The sequence below is a fragment of the Gopherus flavomarginatus genome, chromosome 15 (assembly GCF_025201925.1).
Source record: "Gopherus flavomarginatus isolate rGopFla2 chromosome 15, rGopFla2.mat.asm, whole genome shotgun sequence".
NCBI classification, from domain to species: domain Eukaryota; kingdom Metazoa; phylum Chordata; order Testudines; family Testudinidae; genus Gopherus; species Gopherus flavomarginatus.
Genome location: NC_066631.1, coordinates 14,245,308 through 14,271,652, shown reverse-complemented (window position 1 = coordinate 14,271,652; position 26,345 = coordinate 14,245,308). Strand labels below are relative to the sequence as shown.

Below are 26,345 nucleotides of genomic sequence, written 5' to 3'. Positions count from 1 at the left end.
GTTTTCATGGGAGAATGAGCTGGTATTTAACAAACAGCAAGTGCCTCCTCTCCTGGCATGTATTCAGGAACATCTTCTTTGAAATTCTAATTAACTCTGATTACTACAGTAGAACCATAAACAGGGTCAAATCCTAATCCCATGGAAGTGAACAGCAAAACTCCCAGGGGGTTGAATGGAACCAAGATTTCTCCCTAAGTGTCCAGAGGTTGATAAATCATAGTAGTTACCCTTAGTGGGGACTGGGGGAGTGAATAGTAAAACCATAATGCATCAGTCTGGATCATCACAATGTGCTGTCACAGACTGAACTCATGCACAACGCAGGCTGAAGGATGGAGGAGGATGTTTTTCTCTCAGTTCCCCACTTCATTGTATCACTGTGCAGCACCACTAGCATATGCAGCACAGTAATAATCAGCCTCATCCTCTGCTTGGACGCTGGTGATGGTTAAATAGCCAATTGTATTAGAGGTGTCTTTGGAACCAGCAAAGCGACTGGGGACCCCAGAGCCCTGGTGTTTGTCAGAGTCTTTGTTGTACCTCAGAAGGTATCTTGGGCTGTTCCCATCTTTCTGCTGGTACCATGTAACACTTCCAAATGTGGTTCCACTGCTAATGGTACAGGACAATTTAACTGTGTTGCCAATGGACACTGATACTGAGGGCGGCTGAGTCAGAGTAAACTGGGAGAGGGAACCTGGAAAGAAATAGAAAATGCTGCATGATCATCACGGCTTGGAGTTAACACCTGCACATTTCCTGCTGAGCCAGGAGTCTGGGAATCGGGAATATAGAGGAATTCAGTGAAAAGTCCTTTTAAATAAATCTGAGATCAGAAACGCTCCCCTTTACCAGAGCAGTAAGTGAGCAGTGTGAGGAGCAGAGGGGCCCAGGCCATAGTGGGAATCCAGATGATCTCGGCTTCCTGAGGCAAACGGGTCTGTGGCTGGGACCCTCCGAATCTTATTTAAACCCCCAGAACTGGAGAACGGCCCCTTCATGCAAATCTGCTCCCTGCTCACTGGCTGCTGCTGTAGAGTTTGTGTGCACCAGGGGGGTTCTCATTAGAGTTCTCTGCCTCCCCACTGCAAACAGCTCCTGATCTGAGCGGGTCCTTCCTCCTATTGGTCACTGCTGGCTAGTTACCTTCTGTTAAAGCTCCTTTGAGTCCTGTGTTCATTTCAGCCTTCTCTCATTTGTGTTTTGGGCTAATGTTTTGTAGACTCCAAACAGGATGGGGCTAACAGACCCCAAACACAATGTCTGACAGGGACAATCTCTCAAGGGACGAGTCCTGTTGCTGATTTGCTCAGGTGTGTATCAGATCTGTATCAAGCCAGCTTGGCATTTTTTCTATAAGTTGCCATGGGTGTGGATTCCCTGTTTCCCCAGCCCCTCAGCAGCAGTGGGACAGTGATTGTAGCTCCCTTGGCTAGGGAAAAGAGAAAACGTTTATTTGGTAACAGGAGTGAAAGGTCCCGGGACAGTCAGGGTTTGTTGTGAATTCAGTGCCGCAGGCCGCCAGCTGGTAGAATAAAACCCAGGGGGATGAGGCTGCTGAGCAGCCGTGGAGCCCAGCTGAAGGGTGGAAGGTTCCATGGCAGATGGGCTGGAGGTTTGTGAAGTGGGACGCAAGGGAGTGGGGGAGCTGGGAGGAGTGTGACACTGGAGGCAGGTGTCAGAGCCGTTCTTGGGACCCACCAGGTGCTACAATCTACAAGCCCTAGTAGCTGCAGCTCAGCGCCTGTCTCTGAGTCGTGGGCCACTTGGCTCCCATGTGCTGTCCCGGGAAAAGGGTTGGTGTCTCACAGTGATCCAGCCACCCCAGCAGGGGGCGACAATTACACTCGATTTACCGACAGAAAGTGACCAGCAGAACCTGCTCCTCAGCAATCAGACTGTCCTGGGTTAGCTCTGGGGGACAGGGGAGTTCAGTTGGCACAGCCATTTAACTGATACCAGTGGTGGTGTTACTGGAGTCACCAGATGGGCCTATCTCAGCTTGTGGTACAAGTTCTGTTGAACTGACTGTTAGATCTCAGCATGGTTCTTTTGTAGCAGCTGATCACATATCAGAAAAAATCTGTTCACTTCTTAGTCTCTGTAGAGCAAGACAGAAGAGCTCAACATTATTACACAGAGAGACATTTTATAATAGCTAGAAATGGGCAAGGATTACTTCACCCACCACTGCAGTGCAGCCACCTCTGCAGAACATTCCTGGGCAACTTTTTGTTGCACAGTTGGACATTAAACATGTGTGTTAAAAACAATCTTTATAAATCAGTTTCCAGCAGCTACACCAGAGCAGTTATTTATAAATCTACAACCTAACTCAATGCATTGGGGCTCCTTCAATGCTCTGGCTCACCTCTACCCCCACCCAATCTGTGTGCACAAGGGATTGGAAAGGATGCAGCTGTTTGAACACCACAGTCTGGTGCACACACCGGTCTAGATAAATATGTATCAGTTACTTAGGGCTGGTCTACACTAGGGGAGGGGATTGATCTAAGATACGCAACTTCAGCTACATGAATAACTTCGACTTCAGCTACGTATCTTAGATTGAGTTACCTACCATACTCACAGCGCGGAATCGACGTCCGCGGCTCCCCCTGCCGACTCCACTACCGCCGTTCGTGTTGGTGGAGTTCTGGAGTCAACAGGAGCTCTTTCGGGGATCGATATATCGCGTCTAGATGAGATGAGATATATCGATCCTCGAGAAATCCATTGCTACCCGCTGATACGGCCTGTAGTGAAGACATAGTCTTAATTCCATTGTAGACAGCTCACAAGGCAAATGCAGGGAGACGTCACACTCTTGTACCCAGTCGTAACTCATCCATGTCACTGAGCTGCAGAAGAGAAGATGGGAAAATCCAAGTACCTCCCAAATCCCATATTTTTCTTTCCATCTCTGGAGTTTTAAGGAGAGATTCACTGTAGTTCCCAGCTACAGACAGCCCAGTTTGTCTTAGGAATGTGGCTGTGTGTTAATATGTCCCTCCAATTTACCTCCCATGCTACTATTTCACATGCAGAGATCACCCGGACTTAGGAACACCTGGTGACATGTCAGATATGTGGCTAGCAGGACTGAGGAGTGGAAGTGCTAGGGGTCTCTACTGTTCTACTGCTCTCAATGTAGCTTCTCTGTGTTGTTAGCTTGATCATTTTGCAGGCTCAGCCCTTGGCAATGGGCCTGTTCTTATCAGGCCCAAGTATCAGAGAGGTAGCCGTGTTAGTCTGGATCTGTCAAGGCAGCAAAGAGTCCTGTGGCACCTTAAAGACTAACAGACGTATTGGAGCATGAGCTTTCGTGGGTGAATCCCCACTTCGTCAGACGCATGCTCCAATACATCTGTTAGTCTTTAAGGTGCCACAGGACTCTTTGTTGCTTTTTATCAGGCCCAGGGACAGTTCTTTTCATGCCCTGGCTTTGTGTGTGTGAAATGCCTGGGCTCTGGACCTAACACTCAGTTCTTCGGGCTCTGAATCTCCCTAGGTTTGCACTGCAGGGTGAGCTGGTATTTAAGGGACAGGACTCCCTCCTCTCACGGCATGTGCTTGGGAACGGGACATTGGAGTGTTTCCTTTGGGATTATCACTGGATCATGGTACAACAGTGAGGTTCCATAAAGGGTCTCATCCTGATCCCATGGACAATAAATGACAAACGCCCATTGGGTCACAGGGCCCAAGATTTGCCCTTAAATGTGCAGACCCTGATAATACTTAGTAGTGCTCCTCACTGATGACTGAGATGTGCCTAGTTAAACCCCAGCACATCAGTGCAGCGGAGCGTCACGCCCAGACACACACAGTCTGGAGTTATGCACCACACAGGCTGCTGGAACACAAGGGTTTTGTCAGTTCTCCATCTAGCTGCATCACTGTGCAGCATCCCATTCCCTGGGCCACAGTGACATCGGTGATGGTTGGGTTGATGGTTGTATTAGCCGCATCTTTGGAACCGGAGAAGCGACTGGGGACCCCAGTGCTGTGGTGCTTGGCAGCACTGGATTTGTACCATAGAAGATATTTTGGAGTATTTCCAATTTTCGACTGGTGCCAGGAGACGTGTGCTTGGGTACCCACTGCTGATGGTGCAGGAGAGTTGAACAGTGCAGCTAGTTCCCGCTCGAGTTGCTGTCAACAGTCCTTTTCATACCAGGTCTTGTCTTGTCCAAATCAGTTCTCGATTTGCTTTACAACCTCCTCTATTATTGTCTGTCACCTCTGCCAGCACTTGGTTTGCCTCCGGTAACTGTGTCTCCAGGGCCTGTATTCGACTTGGTGTATTTGCCCAACTCTCTGGACCCACTGCCCCAGGCTGTCCAGTCCACGCACCTCGACCTTGCCTCTGAGCCCCTGGCCCAAGAGTCCGTGTCCAAGTGAGGGCCGTCCTATGGTCAGCTCGTCCAAGCAGTACCCATCTTGTAACAGGGCTGGGACATCACATTAGGCTGGTCTCTGCCTAGAATTACAGGCCAAGGGAGGTCTCTGAGTAGCTGACCCTCCGCTTGTTCATCTGACCTTGTAATTCAATGTCTAGCTCCACTGCTGGGCACACTCCTGTCTCTCCATGGAATGGAGGGGAAGCTTGAGGACACAGCCACTAACACTCCTGCTTTGGCTAGGACAGCCTTGGCCTTCCCCGCAGCGGGACATCGACTCTGCAGCCAGAAAATAGAACTTTTCTATTGAGGTTCTTATTCCGCATCCATCACTGCGGTACCTGAGCACCGAGACTGGCCCATAAGAAACTAGACATGGCCATGGGCCAGTGGCTTGCTGGACTGCAGGGGCCCGGAGGAGCTTGGGTAATGGAGGCACTAATGAACTTCTGGAGGGGCTCAAGGAAGTGCAAAGGAGCTGGGATGGGGCTGGGAAGGAAGTCCTAGGGAGGAGGGTTTATCATATAATCTATTATCTAATATACCCTCTATCTGGACACTTCTTGCAGCCTCAGCAGCTGGAACGGACTACGGGATCTGATAGGTCTTTCCTACGTTTCCTCTCACTTCCAGGACACTCAGGGTGTTGTCCAGCAGCTGAGGTAACATAGGGGAACTGTGTTAGAGGAGACCTGTCTCTTTACTGAAGGTCGTCTGTCTGCACGGTGCTGTCTCGTCACGCGTCACCTGAAAGCAGAGTTCTTCGCGTTCCGGCTCATTACTCACTACACCAACATCCTAGAACGCCCCTTATGGGGCGTTGCCTCTTGAACAGATGCCTGTGGAAGGGAAAGTCCTATTTCATTGGTGCATGAAGAGAGGATGATTTTGAAAACTGCTCTAGCCTCCTCCCCCACAGCTCCTTTGTCTTAGTCAAACTATCTTTGGGCCAGCTGTCGCCTGGCCGGGAATAAGCTTCACTTGGAATCTTACTTTAGATTCTTTTCTAATTGTGAACTCCCCTTCTGTGAGAACATGTTCCATTCAGCGAGGTCAAGGCCTTGGGAACAGCATGTAACTCACCAGACATGCCCTGGGCAACACCCAGGGACGGGGTTGGGGGGGGGGGCGCTCTGTGCTACTCAGTAATCTTCAATGTGGGCCCTGTGTCTTGTTTCACTCAATCGTTTTGCAGGCTCAGCCTCTCTTACTGGAGCTCTTTGTATCATGCCCAGGATCTGTTCTTTCCTACCCTGGTTCGGCTTGTGTGTGAAATGCCTGGATCTGCGATCGAACACTCAGCTGCTCGGTCTCCACGTCTCACTGGGTTTTCATGGGAGAATGAGCTGGTATTTAACAAACAGCAAGTGCCTCCTCTCCTGGCATGTATTCAGGAACATCTTCTTTGAAATTAATTAACTCTGATTACTACAGTAGAACCATAAACAGGGTCAAATCCTAATCCCATGGAAGTGAATAGCAAAACTCCCAGGGGGTTGAATGGAACCAAGATTTCTCCCTAAGTGTCCAGAGGTTGATAAATCATAGTAGTTACCCTTAGTGGGGACTGGGGGAGTGAATAGTAAAACCATAATGCATCAGTCTGGATCATCACAATGTGCTGTCACAGACTGAACTCATGCACAACGCAGGCTGAAGGATGGAGGAGGATGTTTTTGTCTCAGTTCCCCACTTCATTGTATCACTGTGCAGCACCACTAGCATGTGCAGCACAGTAATAATCAGCCTCATCCTCTGCTTGGACGCTGGTGATGGTTAAATAGCCGATTGTATTAGAGGTGTCTTTGGAACCAGCAAAGCGACTGGGGACCCCAGAGCCCTGGTGTTTGTCAGAGTCTTTGTTGTACCTCAGAAGGTATCTTGGGCTGTTCCCATCTTTCTGCTGGTACCACGTAACACTTCCAAATGTGGTTCCACTGCTAATGGTACAGGACAATTTAACTGTGTTGCCAATGGACACTGATACTAAGGGCTGCTGAGTCAGAGTAAACTGGGAGAGGGAACCTGGAAAGAAATAGAAAATGCTGCATGATCATCACGGCTTGGAGTTAACACCTGCACATTTCCTGCTGCGCCAGGAGTCTGGGAATCGGGAATATGCAGGAATTCAGTGAAAAGCCCTTATAAATAAATCTGAGATCCGAAACGCTCCCCCTTACCAGAGCAGTAAGTGAGCAGTGTGAGGAGCAGAGGGGCCCAGGCCATAGTGGGAATCCAGACGATCTCGGCTTCCTGAGGCAAACGGGTCTGTGGCTGGGACCCTCCGAATCTTATTTAAACCCCCAGAACTGGAGAACGGCCCCTTCATGCAAATCTGCTCCCTGCTCACTGGCTGCTGCAGTAGAGTTTGTGTGCACCAGGGGGGTTCTCATTAGAGTTCTCTGCCTCCCCACTGCAAACAGCTCCTGATCTGAGCGGGTCCTTCCTCCTATTGGTCACTGCTGGCTAGTTACCTTCTGTTAAAGCTCCTTTGAGTCCTGTGTTCATTTCAGCCTTCTCTCATTTGTGTTTTGGGCTAATGTTTTGTAGACTCCAAACAGGATGGGGCTAACAGACCCCAAACACAATGTCTGACAGGGACAATCTCTCAAGGGACGAGTCCTGTTGCTGATTTGCTCAGGTGTGTATCAGATCTGTATCAAGCCAGCTTGGCATTTTTTCTATAAGTTGCCATGGGTGTGGATTCCCTGTTTCCCCAGCCCCTCAGCAGCAGTGGGACAGTGATTGTAGCTCCCTTGGCTAGGGAAAAGAGAAAACGTTTATTTGGTAACAGGAGTGAAAGGTCCCGGGACAGTCACGGTTTGTTGTGAATTCAGTGCCGCAGGCTGCCAGCTGGCAGAACAAAACCCAGGGGGATGAGGCTGCTGAGCAGCCGCGGGGCCCAGCTGAAGGGTGGAAGTTTCCATGGCAGACGGGCAGGAGGTTTGTGAAGTGGGATGCAAGGGAGTAGGGGAGCTGGGAGGAGTGTGACACTGGAGGCAGGTGTCAGAGCCGTTCTTGGGACCCACCAGGTGCTACAATCTACAAGCCCTAGTAGCTGCAGCTCAGCGCCTGTCTCTGAGTCGTGGGCCACTTGGCTCCCATGTGCTGTCCCGGGAAAAGGGTTGGTGTCTCACAGTGATCCAGCCACCCCAGCAGGGGGCGACAATTACATTCGATTTACTGACAGAAAGTGACCAGCAGAACCTGCTCCTCAGCAATCAGACTGTCCTGGGTTAGCTCTGGGGGACAGGGGAGTTCAGTTGGCACAGCCATTTAACTGATACCAGTGGTGGTGTTACTGGAGTCACCAGATGGGCCTATCTCAGCTTGTGGTACAAGTTCTGTTGAACTGACTGTTAGATCTCAGCATGGTTCTTTTGTAGCAGCTGATCACATATCAGAAAAAATCTGTTCACTTCTTAGTCTCTGTAGAGCAAGACAGAAGAGCTCAACATTATTACACAGAGAGACATTTTATAATAGCTAGAAATGGGCAAGGATTACTTCACCCACCACTGCAGTGCAGCCACCTCTGCAGAACATTCCTGGGCAACTTTTTGTTGCACAGTTGGACATTAAACATGTGTGTTAAAAACAATCTTTATAAATCAGTTTCCAGCAGCTACACCAGAGCAGTTATTTATAAATCTACAACCTAACTCAATGCATTGGGGCTCCTTCAATGCTCTGGCTCACCTCTACCCCCACCCAATCTGTGTGCACAAGGGATTGGAAAGGATGCAGCTGTTTGAACACCACAGTCTGGTGCACACACCGGTCTAGATAAATATGTATCAGTTACTTAGGGCTGGTCTACACTAGGGGAGGGGATTGATCTAAGATACGCAACTTCAGCTACATGAATAACTTCGACTTCAGCTACTTATCTTAGATTGAGTTACCTACCATCCTCACAGCGCGGAATCTACGTCCGCGGCTCCCCCTGTCGACTCCACTACCGCCGTTCGTGTTGGTGGAGTTCCAGAGTCAACAGGAGCTCTTTCGGGGATCGATATATCGCGTCTAGATGAGATGAGATATATCGATCCTCGAGAAATCCATTGCTACCCGCTGATACGGCCTGTAGTGAAGACATAGTCTTAATTCCATTGTAGACAGCTCACAAGGCAAATGCAGGGAGACGTCACACTCTTGTACCCAGTCGTAACTCATCCATGTCACTGAGCTGCAGAAGAGAAGATGGGAAAATCCAAGTACCTCCCAAATCTCATATTTTTCTTTCCATCTCTGGAGTTTAAGGAGAGATTCACTGTAGTTCCCAGCTACAGACAGCCCAGTTTGTCTTAGGAATGTGGCTGTGTGTTAATATGTCCCTCCAATTTACCTCCCATGCTACTATTTCACATGCAGAGATCACCCGGACTTGGGAACACCTGGTGACATGTCAGATATGTGGCTAGCAGGACTGAGGAGTGGAAGTGCTAGGGGTCTCTACTGTTCAGTTGCTCTCAATGTAGCTTCTCTGTGTTGTTAGCTTGATCATTTTGCAGGCTCAGCCCTTGGCAATGGGCCTGTTCTTATCAGGCCCAAGTATCAGAGAGGTAGCCGTGTTAGTCTGGATCTGTCAAGGCAGCAAAGAGTCCTGTGGCACCTTAAAGACTAACAGACGTATTGGAGCATGAGCTTTCGTGGGTGAATCCCCACTTCGTCAGACGCATGCTCCAATACATCTGTTAGTCTTTAAGGTGCCACAGGACTCTTTGTTGCTTTTTATCAGGCCCAGGGACAGTTCTTTTCATGCCCTGGCTTTGTGTGTGTGAAATGCCTGGGCTCTGGGACCTAACACTCAGTTCTTCGGGCTCTGAATCTCCCTGGGTTTGCACTGCAAGGTGAGCTGGTATTTAAGGGACAGGACTCCCTCCTCTCACGGCATGTGCTTGGGAACAGGACATTGGAGTGTTTCCTTTGGGATTATCACTGGATCAAGGTACAACAGTGAGGTTCCATAAAGGGTCTCATCCTGATCCCATGGACAATAAATGACAAATGCCCATTGGGTCCCGGGGCCCAAGATTTGCCCTTAAATGTGCAGACCCTGATAATACTTAGTAGTGCTCCTCACTGGTGACTGGGATGTGCCTAGTTAAACCCCAGCACATCAGTGCAGCGGAGCGTCACGCCCAGACACACACAATCTGGAGTCATGCACCACACAGGCTGCTGGAACACAAGGGTTTTGTCAGTTCTCCATCTAGCTGCATCACTGTGCAGCATCCCATTCCCTGGGCCACAGTGACATCGGTGATGGTTGGGTTGATGGTTGTATTAGCCGCATCTTTGGAACCGGAGAAGCGACTGGCGACCCCAGTGCCGTGGTGCTTGGCAGCACTGGATTTGTACCACAGAAGATATTTTGGAGTATTTCCAATTTTCGACTGGTGCCAGGTGACGTTTGCTCGGGTACCCACTGCTGATGGTGCAGGAGAGTTGAACAGTGCAGCTAGTTCCCGCTCGAGTTGCTGTCAACAGTCCTTTTCATACCAGGTCTTGTCTTGTCCAAATCAGTTCTCGATTTGCTTTACAACCTCCTCTATTATTGTCTGTCACCTCTGCCAGCACTTGGTTTGCCTCCGGTAACTGTGTCTCCAGGGTCTGTATTCGACTTGGTGTCATTTGCCCAACTCTCTGGACCCACTGCCCCAGGCTGTCCAGTCCACGCACCTCGACCTTGCCTCTGAGCCCCTGGCCCAAGAGTCCGTGTCCAAGTGAGGGTCGTCCTATGGTCAGCTCGTCCAAGCGGTACCCATCTTGTAACAGGGCTGGGACATCACGTTAGGCCAGTCTCTGCCTAGAATTACAGGCCAGGGGAGGTCTCTGAGTAGCTGACCCTCCGCTTGTTCATCCGACCTTGTAATTCAATGTCTAGCTCCACTGCTGGGCACACTCCTCTCTCTCCATGGAGTGGAGGGGAAGCTTGAGGACACAGCCACTAACACTCCTGCTTTGGCTAGGACAGCCTTGGCCTTCCCCGCAGCGGGACACCGACTCTGCAGCCAGAAAATAGAACTTTTCCATTGAGGTTCTTATTCCGCATCCATCACTGCGGTGCCTGAGCCCATAGGGACTGGCCCATAAGGAACTAGACATGGCCATGGGCCAGTGGCTTGTTGGACTGCAGGGGCCCGGAGGAGCTGGGGTAATGGAGGCACTAATGAACTTCTGGAGGGGCTCAGGGAAGTGCAAAGGAGCTGGGATGGTGCTGGGAAGGAAGTCCTAGGGAGGAGGGTTTATCATATAATCTATTATCTAATATACCCTCTATCTGGACACTTCTTGCAGCCTCGGCAACTGGAACGGACTACGGGATCTGATAGGTCTTTCCTACGTTTCCTCTCACTTCCAGGACACTCAGGGTGTTGTCCACAGGGCCGTTCTTAGGATTTATGGGGCCCTAGGCAGTATTATTAAACTGGTGCCCCTATGCCGGATGGCAGCCCAAGCTCACAGCCTGGTGGGGGAGGGGGAGGAGGGACTTGACAGCAAAGGATAATGAGATGCCCAGCCTGCCTCATGGTGGCGGAGAGTCACAGTTCCCCGCAGAGACTTCCATGCACTCTCCCTCATGCAGAATGGACATGAAGAAAGTACCTAATTAAAAGCACTAAAATTTGGGAATAAAAAATGTCAATCACAGGTTTTTTGATATGCCCTGAAATTTGTCAGAGATTTATTTGCAAAAACTTCATAGTAAGGGTGAGTCAGCTGTCCTGCTGAATACAACATTACATATAATGGAATACATGATGCAGCTCTTCTCTGTTTTACATTTTCTTCATCAGTATTTCTAAGTTGAATTTATATTTTAAATGTACTCAAATCTTAAGCCAGCATTCCAGATTACTACATATTTAACTCACTGAAACAAAGACATTCTTTTAAATTAATTAGAGAGATTTAGTGTGTTCATAACAATGTTCATTGCTTTTAGAAAAAGGGAACAGTAATTTACTTTGTGTGATCTCCATAACAAGAGACATGGTTATGAAATTTAACCAACTTTAAAAAAATATGTTTCCAAAGATTTTAGGTATAACAAGGATTTTGTCTTACTAAGGTACTGATTTTGCTGGAGGGTTCTTTTAAAACTAGTTTGTCGGATAGTCAGAAGTAAAGAAAGGGAACTCTTTGTCCAGCTATCTGGAAGGGAAGGACTGTTGTCCCTTTAAGGGCTCTCTTCAGTGGGGAGTGGGGGGAGAGGTGGTGAAGGGATGGACAGAAAGGACAGGAAGACTTGGAAGCACTTTTTTTTTTAACTATAGTAATTAAAATGTGTATTTTAGATAAGGGAGGTCTTTTGAAGGATTTATTTAAGAAACTATGTGTGAAGATCCACACATTTAAGGCTAAAGATGATTGGGCATCTAAAACTCTATGCAAGCATTTTTTAGAAATGTGATTTTATAATCTTCACCAGTTCACTAATGAAATATTTTTAAAGCAAATTTTAAACTAAGGTCCTGTAGACTGACATGTTCTGTGTAAATATTACATTAATGCACAACTGTTTTTGTCAGTGAAGTCAGAAACTGACAGTATAAAAGTTTATTTGGGCATAAGCTTTCGTGGACATCTGATGAAATGGGTTCTAGTCCACAAAAGCTTATGCCCAAATAATTTGTTAGTCTTTGAGGTCCTTGTTTTTGCTGATACAGACTAACAGGACTACCACTCTGAAACCTGTCAGTATATATCTTGGGGTTGGCAAATGCCTGTTAAATGGCTTTATTACCCCTTGAATGTCTCTTTAACAGTTTCAATGTTGTGCTAATAGGTCTGGCAGGCTGGAGGTTTTTTCACTTTTAACTACTAGATTCCCTCCCAAGGAAGACTCACCAGGCTAGAGCAGCCATCTGTGGGAACCTGCAGGAAGGGTCAAAACAGGGATAGGAAAAGAAGAGGGTGGACACTAAGACCCAGTGGTGCCTCAAATTTTCAGGTGCCCTACGCAGCTGCCTATGTTGCCTATGCCTAAGGACGGCCCTGGTTGTCCAGCTGCTGAGGTAACATAGGGGAACTGTGTTAGAGGAGACCTGTCTCTTTACTGAAGGTCGTCTGCTCCCAGTTTGACCGAGGCAATGGTGGGTCTGTAACACAGGGATCTATAAGGCAGGAAAAGCTGCTCCTGAGCGTAAGAGTGACTGACATCTCCCCCACAGCGAGTGTGTTGGGAGTGGTGCAGCAGCGCCCCCTGCTGATGCAAGGAGTGGCTGAAATTCATAAGAAGGAGCAAATAGTTTTTGTGTGTTGCAGGCAGGAAGCAAATTGTGCAGCCAGTGGGGAGCCCAGGCTGGACGAGATTATGGCGGGAAGACAAGGGAGGTTTTTGTCTCAGTTCCCCATCTGGCTGGATCACTGTGATTCACACTACCCGTATACACAGCACAGTAATAGTCAGCCTCATCCTCTGCCTGGACACCTGTGGTGGTCAGGGCAGCGTCGTCACTGGATATGGACCCAGAGAACCGGGCAGTGATACTGGAGGGTCTGGTATTAGTGTAGGATATAAGCAGCTGAGGAGCTGAGCCTGGTTTCTGCTGGAACCAGAAGGGATAGTTGCTGCTGGTGATGGCTCCAGTGCTCAGTCTGCAGGACAGAGTGACAGTCCCTCCTGGGGTCACCGACTTTGAGGGCTCCTGAGTCATCATGGGCTGCGAACTGACCCCTGAAATCAACATTACAAACAAACTCAGCACAAGGACTCTGGATCCTCACAGACAAACCTCCTCACCTGCAAGTTCCCTTCATATTTTTGCCACTAAATCAAACAATTCCCTGACCTGAGCAGTAAGTGAGCAGCATGAGGAGCAGAGGGGCCCAGACCATGGTGGGAATCCAGATGAGCTCGGCTTCCTGAGGCCAACGGGTCTGTGGCTGGGACCCTCTGATTCTCTATTAAATCCCCAGAGCTGGACAACGGCCCCTTCATGCAAATCTGCTCCCTGCTCACTGGCTGCTGCTCTGGGCACTTGCCCAAAGTCCTGCCTTCCCTGACAAGGGCAGGTCACAGGGCTCTGTCTGGGTCAGGATATAAAAATGATCCTGTTCCTGTTCCATAAACAGCCCAGCTCCTTGGGCAGGAACAGGTGTTACTCTGCTCCTGACAACTCCTGAATTATTTTCCAAAGGCCTCGAGGGACTCCATGTTTCCAAAATGAAACTGGCTCTTCACTCAGAAAACTAGTTACAGAGATGCTACAGCTGCTGCTGACATTCCAATCATGTGCACACAGACTAGCCTTCTGGTACCTCTTCCAAACTCTTCCTCCTGCAGCCTGAGCTCCCCTCTCCAGCTTCCCTGCAGGTTGTTCCAGGACAGGCAGGAAGCGTCTGATTATCTCTGTGCTGTGGAGGAAGAGGTGGCGAGATCTGATGAGGCTGAATGAGCAGAGGAGCAGGAGGTGGTGATGGGGAGGCAAGAGTCCGAGATAACCCCCACATGGTCACTGGCATTGGAGAAGGCAGGAAATGGAGAGGGCTGAGAAGTTACAGTGAGCAGTTTGGGCTTGGCTGTGCATAGCTGGAGCTGGCAATGAACTGCCCGAGTCAAGAGTCAGAGACAGCCACATGCATGGTGCTGGCTGGAGGGGGACGAGTCACTCGCAGGGAGGGAGAACTGTGAGTCCCGAGCACAGAAATATCATGTGAGGCAATGGGGGCAGGTCGCACATCCAGGGAATGGGGGGTGGTGGAAGAGGCAGGGACGAGGCCAGAGCCCTGTGGAGTCCGACAGAGAGGGGGCGGGAGGAGGAGACATTCCTGAAGAAGCAGAGAAATTGGAGGAGAACTAGTCCCCTGTGTCTACACTAATGTTCCTCGGGAAATCTCCTGCCATTACACTCCACTGGTGCTAGCAGTAATGGGAGCCCTAGTGCAGACAGTGTTTACCCCCATGTCACCTAACCCTGTTCAGAGCAGGGGGCAGGGCACTGCTAGGGGGTAATGGAAGGTGCTAGTGTCAGCCCAGGCTCTAGAGGACGGGGGTCAGGGACGAGGGGGAGCTTTGGGACACACCCACCAACACTCCTGCTTTGGCTAGGACAGCCCCGGCCTTCCCTGCAGTGGGACATCGACTCTGCAGCCAGCAGATGAACTTTTCTATTGAGGTTCTTATGCCGCACCCGTCACTGTGGTACCTGAGCACCGAGACTGGCCCACGGGGAACTAGACATGGCCACGGGCAAGTGGCTTGCTGGACTGCAGGGGCCAGGAGGAGAAGGGGCCAAGAAGGCACTAATGAACTTCTGGAGGGGACCAGGGAAGCTGCAGAGCAGCTGGGACGGGGCCATGGAGGAAGTTCTAGGGAGGAGGCATTTTCACATCATATATTATCTGCTGCACCCTTTATCTGAACACTTCATCCAGCCCTGGCAACTGCAATGGACTAAGGGATCTGATAGATCTTTCCTACATTTCCTCTAACTTCCAGGCCATTCAAGGTGTTGTTAAGCTCATGGGATAACATAGTGGAACTATGTTAGGAGAGACGTGTCTCTTTACCCAAGGAGCACATGGCCATCTGGTCCCCGTGGGAACCAGGTAGTGGTAGGTCTGTAACACAGGGATCTAGAAGGCTGGAAAAGATACTCCTTGTAGAGACTGAGCAGCTGCCATCTCCTCCAGACACAGTGAATGGGGAGTGGGTGAAGCAGTGCCCCCTGCTGACAGCAAGAGGCTGAAATTCCTAGGAAGGAGCAGTCAGTGTGTCATGTACTGCAGGTAGAAACCCAGCTTTGCAGCCAGTGCAGAGCAAAGGCTGGAGGAGAAGACAGGGGAAGAGACGGGAGGTTTTTGTCTCAGTTCCCCATCTGGCTGGATCACTGTGATTCAAACTACCACTGCTACCAGTATATATCAAACAGTAATAGTCAGCCTCATCCTCTGCTTGGACATCGGTGATGGTCAGGACAGCGTTGTTACTGGATATGGACCCAGAGAACCGAGTCGGGATACCGGACGGTCTGTTGTTAGTTTGGTATATAAGCAGCCGAGGAGCAGAGCCAGGTTTCTGCTGGAACCAGCTAGGATAGTTGCTGGTGCTGATGGCTCCAGTGCTCAGGCTGCAGGACAGAGTGACAGTCCCTCCTGGGGTCACCGACTTTGAGGGCTCCTGAGTCACCACGGGCTGCGAACTGACCCCTGAAATCAACATTACAAACAAACTCAGCACAAGGACTCTGGATCCTCACAGACAAACTTCCTCACCTGCAAGTGTATTTTTGCCACTAAATCAAACAATTCCCCCACCTGAGCAGTAAGTGAACAGCGTAAGGAGCAGAGGGGCCCAGGCCATGGTGAGAATCCAGACGAGCTCGGCTTCCTGAGGCAAACGGGTCTCTAGCTGGCACCCTCCGATTTTCTCTTAAACCCCATGAGCTGGAGAACAGCCCCTTCATGCAAATCTGCCTGAGGCTGGTTATATCATATCAAAGCTAAGTGCTGCTGATTGCCTTACAGAAGTAAGAAAGGCCCATCTGCTTTATCATTTGCTCAGAGGAAGCCAATGTGATCCCAGTGCGGAGAGCTCCGACTGGGAAATGTGCCGTCACTCATTTACCTACACGGAACACATGGATTATGATGGGATTTCATAACCACCCCTCCCTTCCCTCGTCCCACTCCCCGCCACCGCCAGTGGCACTGAATTAGCAAGGAGTGTTTCTGGTCCTAGTAACTCTGGGTAAAGCCGTCACATCCCTCTCCTGGGTGTCCTGTGGGGATGCCCTGGACTGACTGGCTCAGACTCTAGGGCACAGGATACAGCTCTGGTGACTGACACCTGGGGAAGGAGGTGGAGAAGGGTTGGGAGGAGGGAAGTCGGTGGGGTCCCATCTGGAAAAGCTTTTGCTGGGAACTCATGTTCCTGCTCTGATCTCTGTTCAGATCCCAGCAAAGGGACAGGTCAGTGTCACCCCCAAGAATGACACATGCTGGGTCCCACAAGAGCTTTGAATTAAACTGTTCCTGCAAAAGTCACTGGGCATTTAGCTTCAGACTTGCTCTGGACATATGCCCCATCTGCATCCACCTGCCTGATGCTCACCCGTCTGCCCCTTTCCCCAAACCAGGAAAGAGGGAGGTGCCTGGAATCTAAAGCAGGTTGGGGAAAGGACGGATACAGAGGGCAATGTATGTGGGGAGGGGGGGATTGGTGGAGGGGAGGAATGCGTGAGGCTGGGTTTCCCACTATTGCAAAGGGGAGATTTCTTTGTATAGATAAACACGCCGGAGAACCCCAGAGAGGCCTCTGTACCCCAGCTGTCTGTAGCCTTACGCTCCTCTGGCCTGGACAATGGACATTGTAGATGAAGAGCTCCCCCTGGTGGGGAAGGTCACATTTACAGCAGTTCCCAGCAGTCACTCTAAGCTGCAGAACTCAGCGCTTTATAAGAATTGTCTCTAACCCCAACACTGCATTGTGTGACCAGGATCTCTAGTCCCCTGGGATCTGGGCTCCTGGCAATTTATAACCCTGCTTGGGGAGCACAGGCCTGGTGCTCAGGACCTGACAACTGCCCTCACTGCTGAGCTTTGCCATGTGAAGAAGGAGACTTCGGCCTGATTCTACAGTGATCAGCCAGGGAACCCAAGGGCTGAAGCAGCTGATGGCACCCAGGTCCGTCCTTAGCCATAGGCAGAATAGGCAGCTGCCTAGGGCACCACTAGGTCTGGGGGCACCGCTCTGCTGGGAGCCCGGACAGATGGGAAGCAGTGGAGCATGTAAGAGCAGGGCTGCTGGGTCCTAGAGAGAGCCGAATGCAGCACAGTCTGAGGCAAGGGATTGGCTGCTGTGGTCTCTGGGAAGGGGTGGGGAAAGGAACTCATCCGTAGAGTGACCAGATGCCCCGATTTTATAGGGACAGTCCCGATTTTTGAGTTTTTTTTTCTTATATAGGCTCCTATTCCCCCACCCCCATCCTGATTTTTCACACTTGCTGTCTGGTCACCCTAGGTGGGGGTAATTGGTACCTATATGAGACAAAGCCCCAAATATCAGGACTGGCCCTATAAAATCAGAATATCTGGATCTGGTCACCCTAGCTAGGGAGCGTGTCTCTCCCCCAGGCTGGCAGCGATCCATCTCATCCGGGGAGGGACCTGCACAGGGCAGGATGAGCTGCTGTGGCTCCATGGGTGCCCTGTCTCTGAGATCAGATGCTGTGCTAACTTCACCATGGTCTGTTGGGCTGGTGGTGGTGCCCATTGGCATGTGATCAGACCTGTGGGTTTGCTGCTGCTGTTGCCACTCTGCACCCAAAGAGGTGGATTTTGAGGTCCTGCAGTTTTCCACCTATCTCCTCCTCTACTGCAGCTGTTGGACCAGCAGGCTGGGGGGTGAGCCAAGCATGAAAGCAGTACTGTGTTGCCATTTAGATTGTCATTTAACAAATTTGTTTGCCAAAAATGCTTGCTAACAATCCTGAATTCAATTTCAATACTTTTTTTTTTAAATCAATATCTTAGCCAAAAACAGAAAATTAAGTTGACAATTATGTGTGACAACTTATTTGTGTTTGGTATGGGGAAGAGAGTGGGCCAGTTTTCATCAGAGAAACAAAAAATGTTGACTGACTTTCCTGTAGCCCTGTTACTGCTAAATAGAGCCCTCCAATAACTGTAATATGCTCATCTCTGTACTAATGTATAGAGCAGGGGTCGGCAACCTATGGCACATGTGTCAAAGGTGGCACGCGAGCTGATTTTTGGTGGCATGCAGCGGTGGGCTGAGCGGCTCAGCCCACCACTGCTCTGGGGTTCCAGCTGCTGCCCCATTGCCACCCGGGGTCCCAGCCACCAGCCCCACTCAGCAGCCACTGCTGTCCTGGGGACCCCCAAGGAACCCCAGGCTGGCAGCGGGCTGAGCAGGCCGGCGGCTGATACCCTGGCTGAGCCACTCAACCCGCTATCGGCCTGGGGTTCCATTCACTCAGCTGGTAGGTGGGCTGAGCAGGACTAAATTCAACGAAATAGGAAAACAAGAGCAACTAATGACAAAGTGCAAGAACCTAGAGCAGTGGTCCCCAACCTTTTTCGTCTGGCAGGCGCCAGATGAAGGACTGTTGGGGGGTGGACGAGCATCCGCCGAAATGCAGCCAAAATTCAGTGGCATTTCAGCAGTGACGCCTCTGGATGACGCTGCTTGTTGGCAGAAATGGCGTCATCCAGAGGCGTTGCTGCCGAAATGCCGAATTTTGGTGGCATTTCGGCGGAAGCTGATCCGCCGGCCAGTACGTGGGTGCACTGAGAGGCCCCAGCGGGCACCATGGCGTACCCTCAGGCACCTCTTTAGTGCTACCTCTTCAGTGCTAGTCCATCAGCATTACAGGCTACGTCTACACTACAGCATAAAATTGAAATTACTAAAACCGATTTTATAAAACCGATATTATAAAACCGATATTATGCGTCCACACTAGGGCACATTAATTCGGTGGTGTGCGTCCATGGTCCTAGGCTACCATCGATTTCCGGAGCGGTGCACTCTGGGTAGCTACATTAAAGGAATGAGACCAATAACTTCAATTTCCGTCCACACTAACCCTAAATCGATATAGTAATATCGATTTTAGGGTTACTCCTCTCGTTGGGGAGGAGTACAGAAATCGATTTTAAGAACCCTTAAAATCGATTTAAAGTGCCTTGTAGTGTGGACGGGTACAGAGTTAAATCGATTTAACGCTGTTTAAATCGATTTAACTGTGTAGCGTGGACCAGGCCACAGTGTGCTTAATTAAGTTAAACTGGTTTTAATAACATGCATGTGGCAAGTTTTCCAATAGTATACGCTTATGTTTGTGTTGCTAAGAGCAAGACAGGCACAGGGGCACCAGCTTAATAATTCTGCCTAGGGCACCATAAATCCTAAGGACGGCCCTGATGGCACCATTCCCTTCCCTCCCAAACTCCTCCCTTCCTGCTGAAACCTGCATTCTACTGGCTCTTTCCTCCCTCCACACTGCACAGCAGACAGCCAGGGGCACTTTCAAGCAGGGGTTGGGCCCTGCTTTGCTTCTTCCTGCTGGGTAACAAAGGGCTGAAAGGTTGCAGCTAAGCCCAGACCTGACTCCCTGAGCTACGGGAGAATGGATCTGTGTTAGCACCACGGGGCCTGTGAGACAGCGGGAAAGTTAGCTGGGAAATTCCCAGGTCTCAGGGACAGTGTTTGTGCCACTAGGGTTCAGGGCTTCCGGTGGGGGACCGGGGGCAAATGGGGTAATTTGCAGCAGGGGCCCCTACAAGAGTTTTTCGGGAGCCCTGGAGTGAGGTCCTTCACTCGCTCCAGGGGCCCCGGAAAACTCTCGCGGGGCCTAGGCCCCCAGAGCTTCTTCTGCTCTGGGTCTTCGGCGGCAATTCGGCGGCGGGGGGTCCCAACTGCCAAAGATCCCAGGCCCCCTGAATCCTCTGGGCTGCCCTGCTAGGGTTAGAAGTGGGGGTTTGTGATCCAAGACGGTCTTGAACTGTATCCTCAGCGTCCTTATGCCCTGCTGCCCCCTTGCAAGTGTCCTGTGCAAGGCCCTGCACAGTCCCAAGAAGCCCTTGGTGTAACTTTTGGCTAAGAACAAATGAGATTTTGCTGTAATCTATTATCTGATACGTCCTATAACTGGACACTTATCATAGAATCAGCCAGGCGTAGGAATGGGGACGCACTAAGTGATCTCATCGGTCTTTCCTCTCACTTTCAGACCATTCAAGGTATTCTCCGCCTGGTGGGTTAACAAGGGAACTGTGTTAGTGGAGACGTGTCCCTTTATCCAAGGAGCATGTGGCCGTCTGCTCCCAGTTTGATCAGGTAGTGGTGGATCTGCAACACAGGGATCTATAAGGCAGAATAGCTGCTCTTGCCAGAGAGACAGAGCGGAGAGCATAACAGTGGCTGATCTCTCCCCAAAGGGGAGTGAATGTGGAGTGGGTGGAGCAGCGCCCCCTTCTGATGGCAAGGGGTGGCTGAAATTCCTAATGTGGAGCAATTCTTGTCTCATATTTAGGGCCCTACAAAATTCACGGTCATAGGATTTTAAAAATAATAAATTTCATTATTTTGCATATTTAAATCTGAAATTGTGCTGTAACTGTAGGAGTACTGCCCGAAAGGGGGAGTTTGCAAAGTTATTGCAGGGGATTTGCTGTAGTGCTATCTGTCCTTCTGCCCTGCGGCTGGCAGAGGTGCTGCCTTCAGAGCTGGGCAGTAGGAGAGCGGTGGCTGTTGGCTGGGAGTGCAGCTGTGAAGACGGAGCCGCTGCTACCAGCAGCGCAGAAGGAAGGATGGCCTGGTATGGGATTGCCACCCTTACTTCTGCGCTGCTGCTGGTGGGGCAATTCTTGCAGAGCTGAGTGCCTGGCCAACAGCTGTCTGGCTGCCCAGCTCTGAAGGCAGCACAGAAGTAAGGGTGGCAATACTGCAATCCTCCTAAAATAACTTTGTGACCCCTTTTGAGTCAGCATGAAGAGCAGAGATGCCCAGGCCATGGTGGGAATCCAGATGATCTCAGCTTCCTGAGGCAAACGGGTCTCTGGCTGGGACCCTCCAATTCTCTCATAAACCCCCAGAGCTGGAGAATGACCCCTTCATGCAAATCTGCTCCCTGCTCACCAGCTGCTGCTGCCAGCACCTTCCCTCCTCAGAAGAACAAGAAATGGCTGAAGGAGGGTGTGAGCCTAGCTGACCCTAGGTTCACACCCTGCAAACTACTGCGATAATATCGGTACAAAATAGGTTTCATGAGGTATCATTTGAAACCTAGTAACACACTGGTTTCTAATGTCATTGAGAAATGTGTATCATAGAGCTGGATGTGGAATTATGGATATTATGCTTTAAAGCCTGTGACTATAAGGTGTTTACACCAGGCAGGGCAGGGGCAGTTGATAAACAAGTTTTCTCAAGACAAAAGAAAAAGGCCAACACCTCAAACCAGGTGTGTCTAGATTCAAGGGGCTATTCATTCCTATCAGAGGTTTGCAGGAAGAGACACTTTGCATTGTAAAAGTCACCAAATGGCAGTGTCCATATCCAGCAGGGAACAGGAACTTTATCAGGGATACATGTCAGAAGGACACATTTCAAAGGTTCATTGGACTATACAGAGAGGGGAAACAAATGCCTAAGTTACCCTTCACCTGAGGAAACAAGGAAAACCAGCCGCTTGGCTCCATGGGGATCCCAGCTGAGAGCTAGCCAGCCATTGCTGGGGACGGGAAGACTGAGGAGGAAACTACCATGAACGAAGACAGGAGCTTAGTAAGTGAGGTTTTAGCCATCAGAAAGTGTTTGTTTGTGACTCTTTTTGCCTTTATTCCTTCTACTTGGTATTTGTTTAATAAATGTGGTTACTTTTACTATAACAAAATTCAGGGCTGTGTTTGAAGGGAAGGGTGTATTTACCCCAGTTAAATTAATAAAATGGGATTTACTGGCTCTTTAAAAGAGCAGCAAACCTGATATCTTCTGTGAATGTACATCGGCAGGGGCTCTGCATTGCAAAGAAAGATCTCCGAAGTGCCCCGGGGTGGCCGTTCACTGGCTGAGTGTTACCTGCTAGGCGAGGTATGGGCTGGGAGAGCCGTAGAGTTTGCTGGTGAGGAAGAGAGATTGGGGTGGGCGGGAGCTGATGCACAGTCTAATCTTCAGCAAAGCTCGCTCTTGGCTAACACAGTGGCTCACAGCTCTGGGCGTCCCCAGAAAAGTTATTCCAGTGTTTTATCCTGCTGAGAGCCCAATAAACACACAGATTTTTCTTCTGTGAAACTGAGAAGAGCTCTCTGACTAGCTCAGAAAAGCCCTGTCTCCATGCTGTCAAAGGCCACCTGCCCCTTCCAGACCAGCCCTGCACGGTGGATATTTCAACTTCTGCTTGTCTTGCTTTAGAAGCTATTTGTCAGACTCCAGCCCTGGCAAAGAAAAGTGCAGCAGGAATTCCACTCTCTAGTGCTGAGGCATCAGCCCTAGCACCTGGGCTCCCAGGGAAGTTCTTGGGAAACTTTCATTTGCTCTTTCTTTAGAATCCCTGTCAAATACAGGAGCCCTAGGGACACAATTCTCTTCTTCACCCCCAGGGAACCTGTCATGGGGCCAGGCTACTCCCCACACTCCACAGCAGGTGCTGCCACACCCAGCCCTGGGCAAGGAGGGTTATTTTCCTTAGCAGAAATTAGCAAACATACAGAAAAACAGTCTTTTAACTCATTCCCCAGCTGCAGGCTTCAGGGCTGCCCCTGCCATTGTTTCTAGCTCTACCTGTTCCTAACAGCTTCCTCATTTCACTGAACTCTGCTCCCTTCTAGGAGCAGCCACTCCAGAGCTGCTTCTCTGAGCACAGGCCCCTTTCTCCAGGGGCCCACCACAGGCACAAGCTCTACTCCACAGTGTCTTTCCCTCCTCCTAGCACAACCTATCTTAGCTTGTTACCCAGTTTCAGCCCTTTATAGGCCCAGCTGTAGCCCCGCCCTCTTTGATTGGCTGGATGGGCCCCACCTGCTCTGCTCCAGGGCCCTGGGCTGAGTCTACCCACAGGGACCAGGGACCCTGCACAGAGCCCCAGTGAAGTCCCCTGAGAAAAGAATTCGGCATGGTTGGCAGCTGTTTCAGTGGAGGCTGGTAACCGATTGCCCTGACGGAGGAATGCAGCTGGAGCCCTGGAGTGTCTCTTTCCCCTCACACAAATAGATGCTCAATGTGTGTTGGGAGCTCGTGCGTCTGAGAGAAGCCCCTGGAGCTGAGCAGGAGACATCACAGGTTTCCATTAAAATTATTATTATGTCATGTATTAATAATCCCCCCCACTGAGTGATTAGGGGGCTTTTACACAGGTTGGCATGACACCAAAGGGCAGCTTCCCCCCAATAAAGAGCATTTTCTTCATGACCCTCCTCAGCACCTGACCCAGTTCCCCTGAGGAGACCAGCAATGAGGAACAGCCCTTACATCTGGGACCTGAACTCCACCTGCATTTTTGGCCTTGCATTTGTGCACCTGCTTTGCAGCTGTAATTCCTGACGCTGCACACACACATCCCTGCTATGGAAGGTGATGGAGAGCCAGGCCATCGTCTCATCATTCGTGTGCACACACCCTGAGTCATGGATAACTGCAGTGTGCGCGACTGTAAACCACAAAGACACATCCCAGCAGGGATTATGATGTGATGTGCTCTGGCCTGGCCCAGTTCTACCAGGTGCAGAGCACTCTCCACTCCCAGTGACTGCAGTGGGAGCTGGGAGTGCTGTGCACCACCCAGGAGCTGCTCAGGCCCCACCAGGATCAGGGCCTAAGAGGCCAGACTCAGACGTATTCCTGGCAGGATCAAATTCTGCAGTCAAAGCTCCGTCCCAGGCAGTGCCCAGGGAGCAGACACATCCCAGCCAGACATGGGTCAGAGTGAGGGGCAGGCGATAGTGAAAGAACAAATCTGGGAAATACCTTTCAAATAAGTGTACCTGAGAAATACGTTGCCCATGTAAACTGGAGAGAGGGGAGATCTTAATTCTCTATGGGCCGAGGGTGGATTAGAATAATTTTTCATTAAGGGATTTCACCTGGATTCTCTGTGCTGGCTAAATACCCCTGTCCCATCAGGTGTCTGAAGCAGACAATTGCCAGTGATCTCACTAGCAGACTTACACAAACTGCACTGCTGGGCACGGTAGGATGTGCATGTGCATTTGCTCTCTGTGCATGACGAGCAGAGGCCTGGAGCAAGCGAATACCTTCACGGTCAAACCTGCCATGTGTGCAGGACAAAACTCCCCCCTCTGCACGTGCTCCTGCTTCCATTCACAGCAGAAGTGCAGGGTGCCAGACTCCCCCAGTGTACATCCAATTCCATCAGGCTCTGGGAAATTCACTAGTCAACACCACCTAGGCCCAGTGCAATGGGCAGACTGCCATCTAAAGGTCAAAATGAGAACAACAGTGATAGTTACTTTATCAGTGATAGTATCACCTGTCACAACACTGGGAGAGGTGAGTGGTAAAAGGAGGTGCTAAATGACATTCATTTATTTCCAAACCAACTGAGCTTTCCCTGTTACTAAACTCTGGAAAGAGACCTTGGGACACCGATAGTGGAGGGTGGGAGAACGGTGCTGGTGTAGAGATGACTATCAGTACAGGCAGTAACCTCTGCTGTGATTGATCCTGTTCATTAAATAGTCTCTGGGACCCAGCTCCGTGTCTATAGGGAGATCCAACAGTGTGTATGGAAGGGAAATCCCATCGCAGGGAATCAGAGCGGAGAAGGTTTTGCCAAGTATATGGCTGAATACACCAGTGGATACCATTCCTTCAGCTGAGATGGATTCACGTTACTTGTAACCCCGAGCACTTTACTTGTTATTTATCACTGAGGGGGGAGAACTGTTCCTGGATGCACAGACTTTGGGAGGAGAGCTCTGGGGGGCTGAGAGGGGGGAAGCGCTGTCTGTGCAGCCTGCAGAGGCCAAGTAAAGAAGTAACACGTGAAAGCTACTTTGTCCCTTTGCAAAGGTTGTGAAGAGGGATCGGAGGAGACATTCCCTCAGACTGGGAGGTTGGAATTCTCAGTGCCCAATAATCAACTGATTTGTTGAAAGTAAAAGGCAAAGCTCTGCATACAGTGTGGGACCCAGTTGTGCACAGCCTGGGTGAGCGGAGGTTTTTGTCTCAGTTCCCCATCTGATTGTGTCATGGTGAGTTACCCATAGCTACTACCACTGCCATAATCTGCACCACAGTAATAAGTGGCCTCATCCTCTGGCTGGATGTTGGTGATGGTTAAATAGCGAATGGCTCCGGAGCTGGAAACAGTGAATCGATCTGGGACTCCGTCTCCTTTGGTGCCAGAACTGTACCAAAGGAACCGAGGGGCCTGGCCATCTCTTTGTTGGTACCATCCAACTTTGTAGCTGCTGTGCTGACTGCTCAGAGTGCAGGAGAGTTTCACAGTGTTTCCCAAGGACACTGAGTCCGAAGGCGGCTGAGTCAGCGTGGGCTGCGAGCTGGCCCCTGGAACAAGGACAGGAATTAACTGCTTATCACAGTTTGGTTACATTCTGCAACAGAATCAGGGGTGAGAAATGGGAAATGGGGGAAACAGAAAAAAAGAGCTTCCTAAAGCACAGAGTGTGTTAAACCTTCCCCCTCTCTCACCTGAGCAGTAAGTGAGCAGCGTGAGGAGCAGAGGGGCCCAGGCCATGGTGGGAATCCAGACGAGCTCTGCTTCCTGAGGTAAATGGGTCTGTGGCTGGGACCCTCAGATTCTCTCTTAAACCCCCAGAGCTGGAGAACGGCCCCTTCATGCAAATCAGCTCCCTGCTCACTGGCTGCTGCTGCCAGTACCTCCCTCCTCCTGCCTCTGAGAGGAACAAGAGGCTGTTAAAGGGGAGCTCATGTGGCGCTGGGAGCCAGGAGGTGCTCAGATCAGACGGATGAGAGATGTACAGGATCCTTCATAAGATGGAGAGAGAACTACTGTTCCCCTGTGACATTGCTTGGCAGTTCCAATGGCAAATTCCACCCCAGTCCCCAACTTGTCCCCAGTAAAAGGCCTCCTCCCTCACAGTGAAATCGTGCACAGAGCACACTTTGCTTCAGGGAACAGCCTTTGCTTCTCTTCTAGCAGTGATCGGTCACACCCCACATCATGATCACCGCTGGGAGTTCAGAGGAGAGTGTTTATGGCCAGGCAGAAGCATAAAACAAAAGGAACTGAGCACAACTCTGCTCCTGATGAATTCAACTGCAAATCTCCCACCGGCTGCAGTTGTGCAGGATCAGGCCCATGGTTTGCATTTTCAGGGAAGATAATTTAATCTGCCTTTGAGCAGGATCCAAGCCCAAAAACCGCAACCAGCTGGAGCTGACACACAAGTGCGGCCAAGGAGAGGAGAAGGGATTTGCTAACGATAGGGCTCCATGAATCCCTGCTGACATGTGGAGTT

The 26,345-nt window shown here is 50.3% G+C and overlaps 2 gene segments (V, D, J or C); both read right to left on the bottom strand.

Annotated features, from left to right (window-relative positions):
- Window positions 1–377: 377 nt before the first annotated feature.
- On the bottom strand, window positions 378–927 carry LOC127035053 (immunoglobulin lambda variable 5-39-like). The segment is given in 2 exon segments: window positions 378–700; window positions 856–927. Coding segments are annotated over 2 exon segments (369 nt in total).
- Window positions 928–12,727: 11,800 nt separating this feature from the next.
- The window catches only part of LOC127034965 (immunoglobulin lambda variable 8-61-like), a 67,078-nt gene continuing 53,460 nt past the window's right edge, over window positions 12,728–26,345 (bottom strand). The window contains 1 exon segment of the V gene segment in view: window positions 12,728–12,846. Coding sequence covers window positions 12,728–12,846 — 119 coding nt within the window.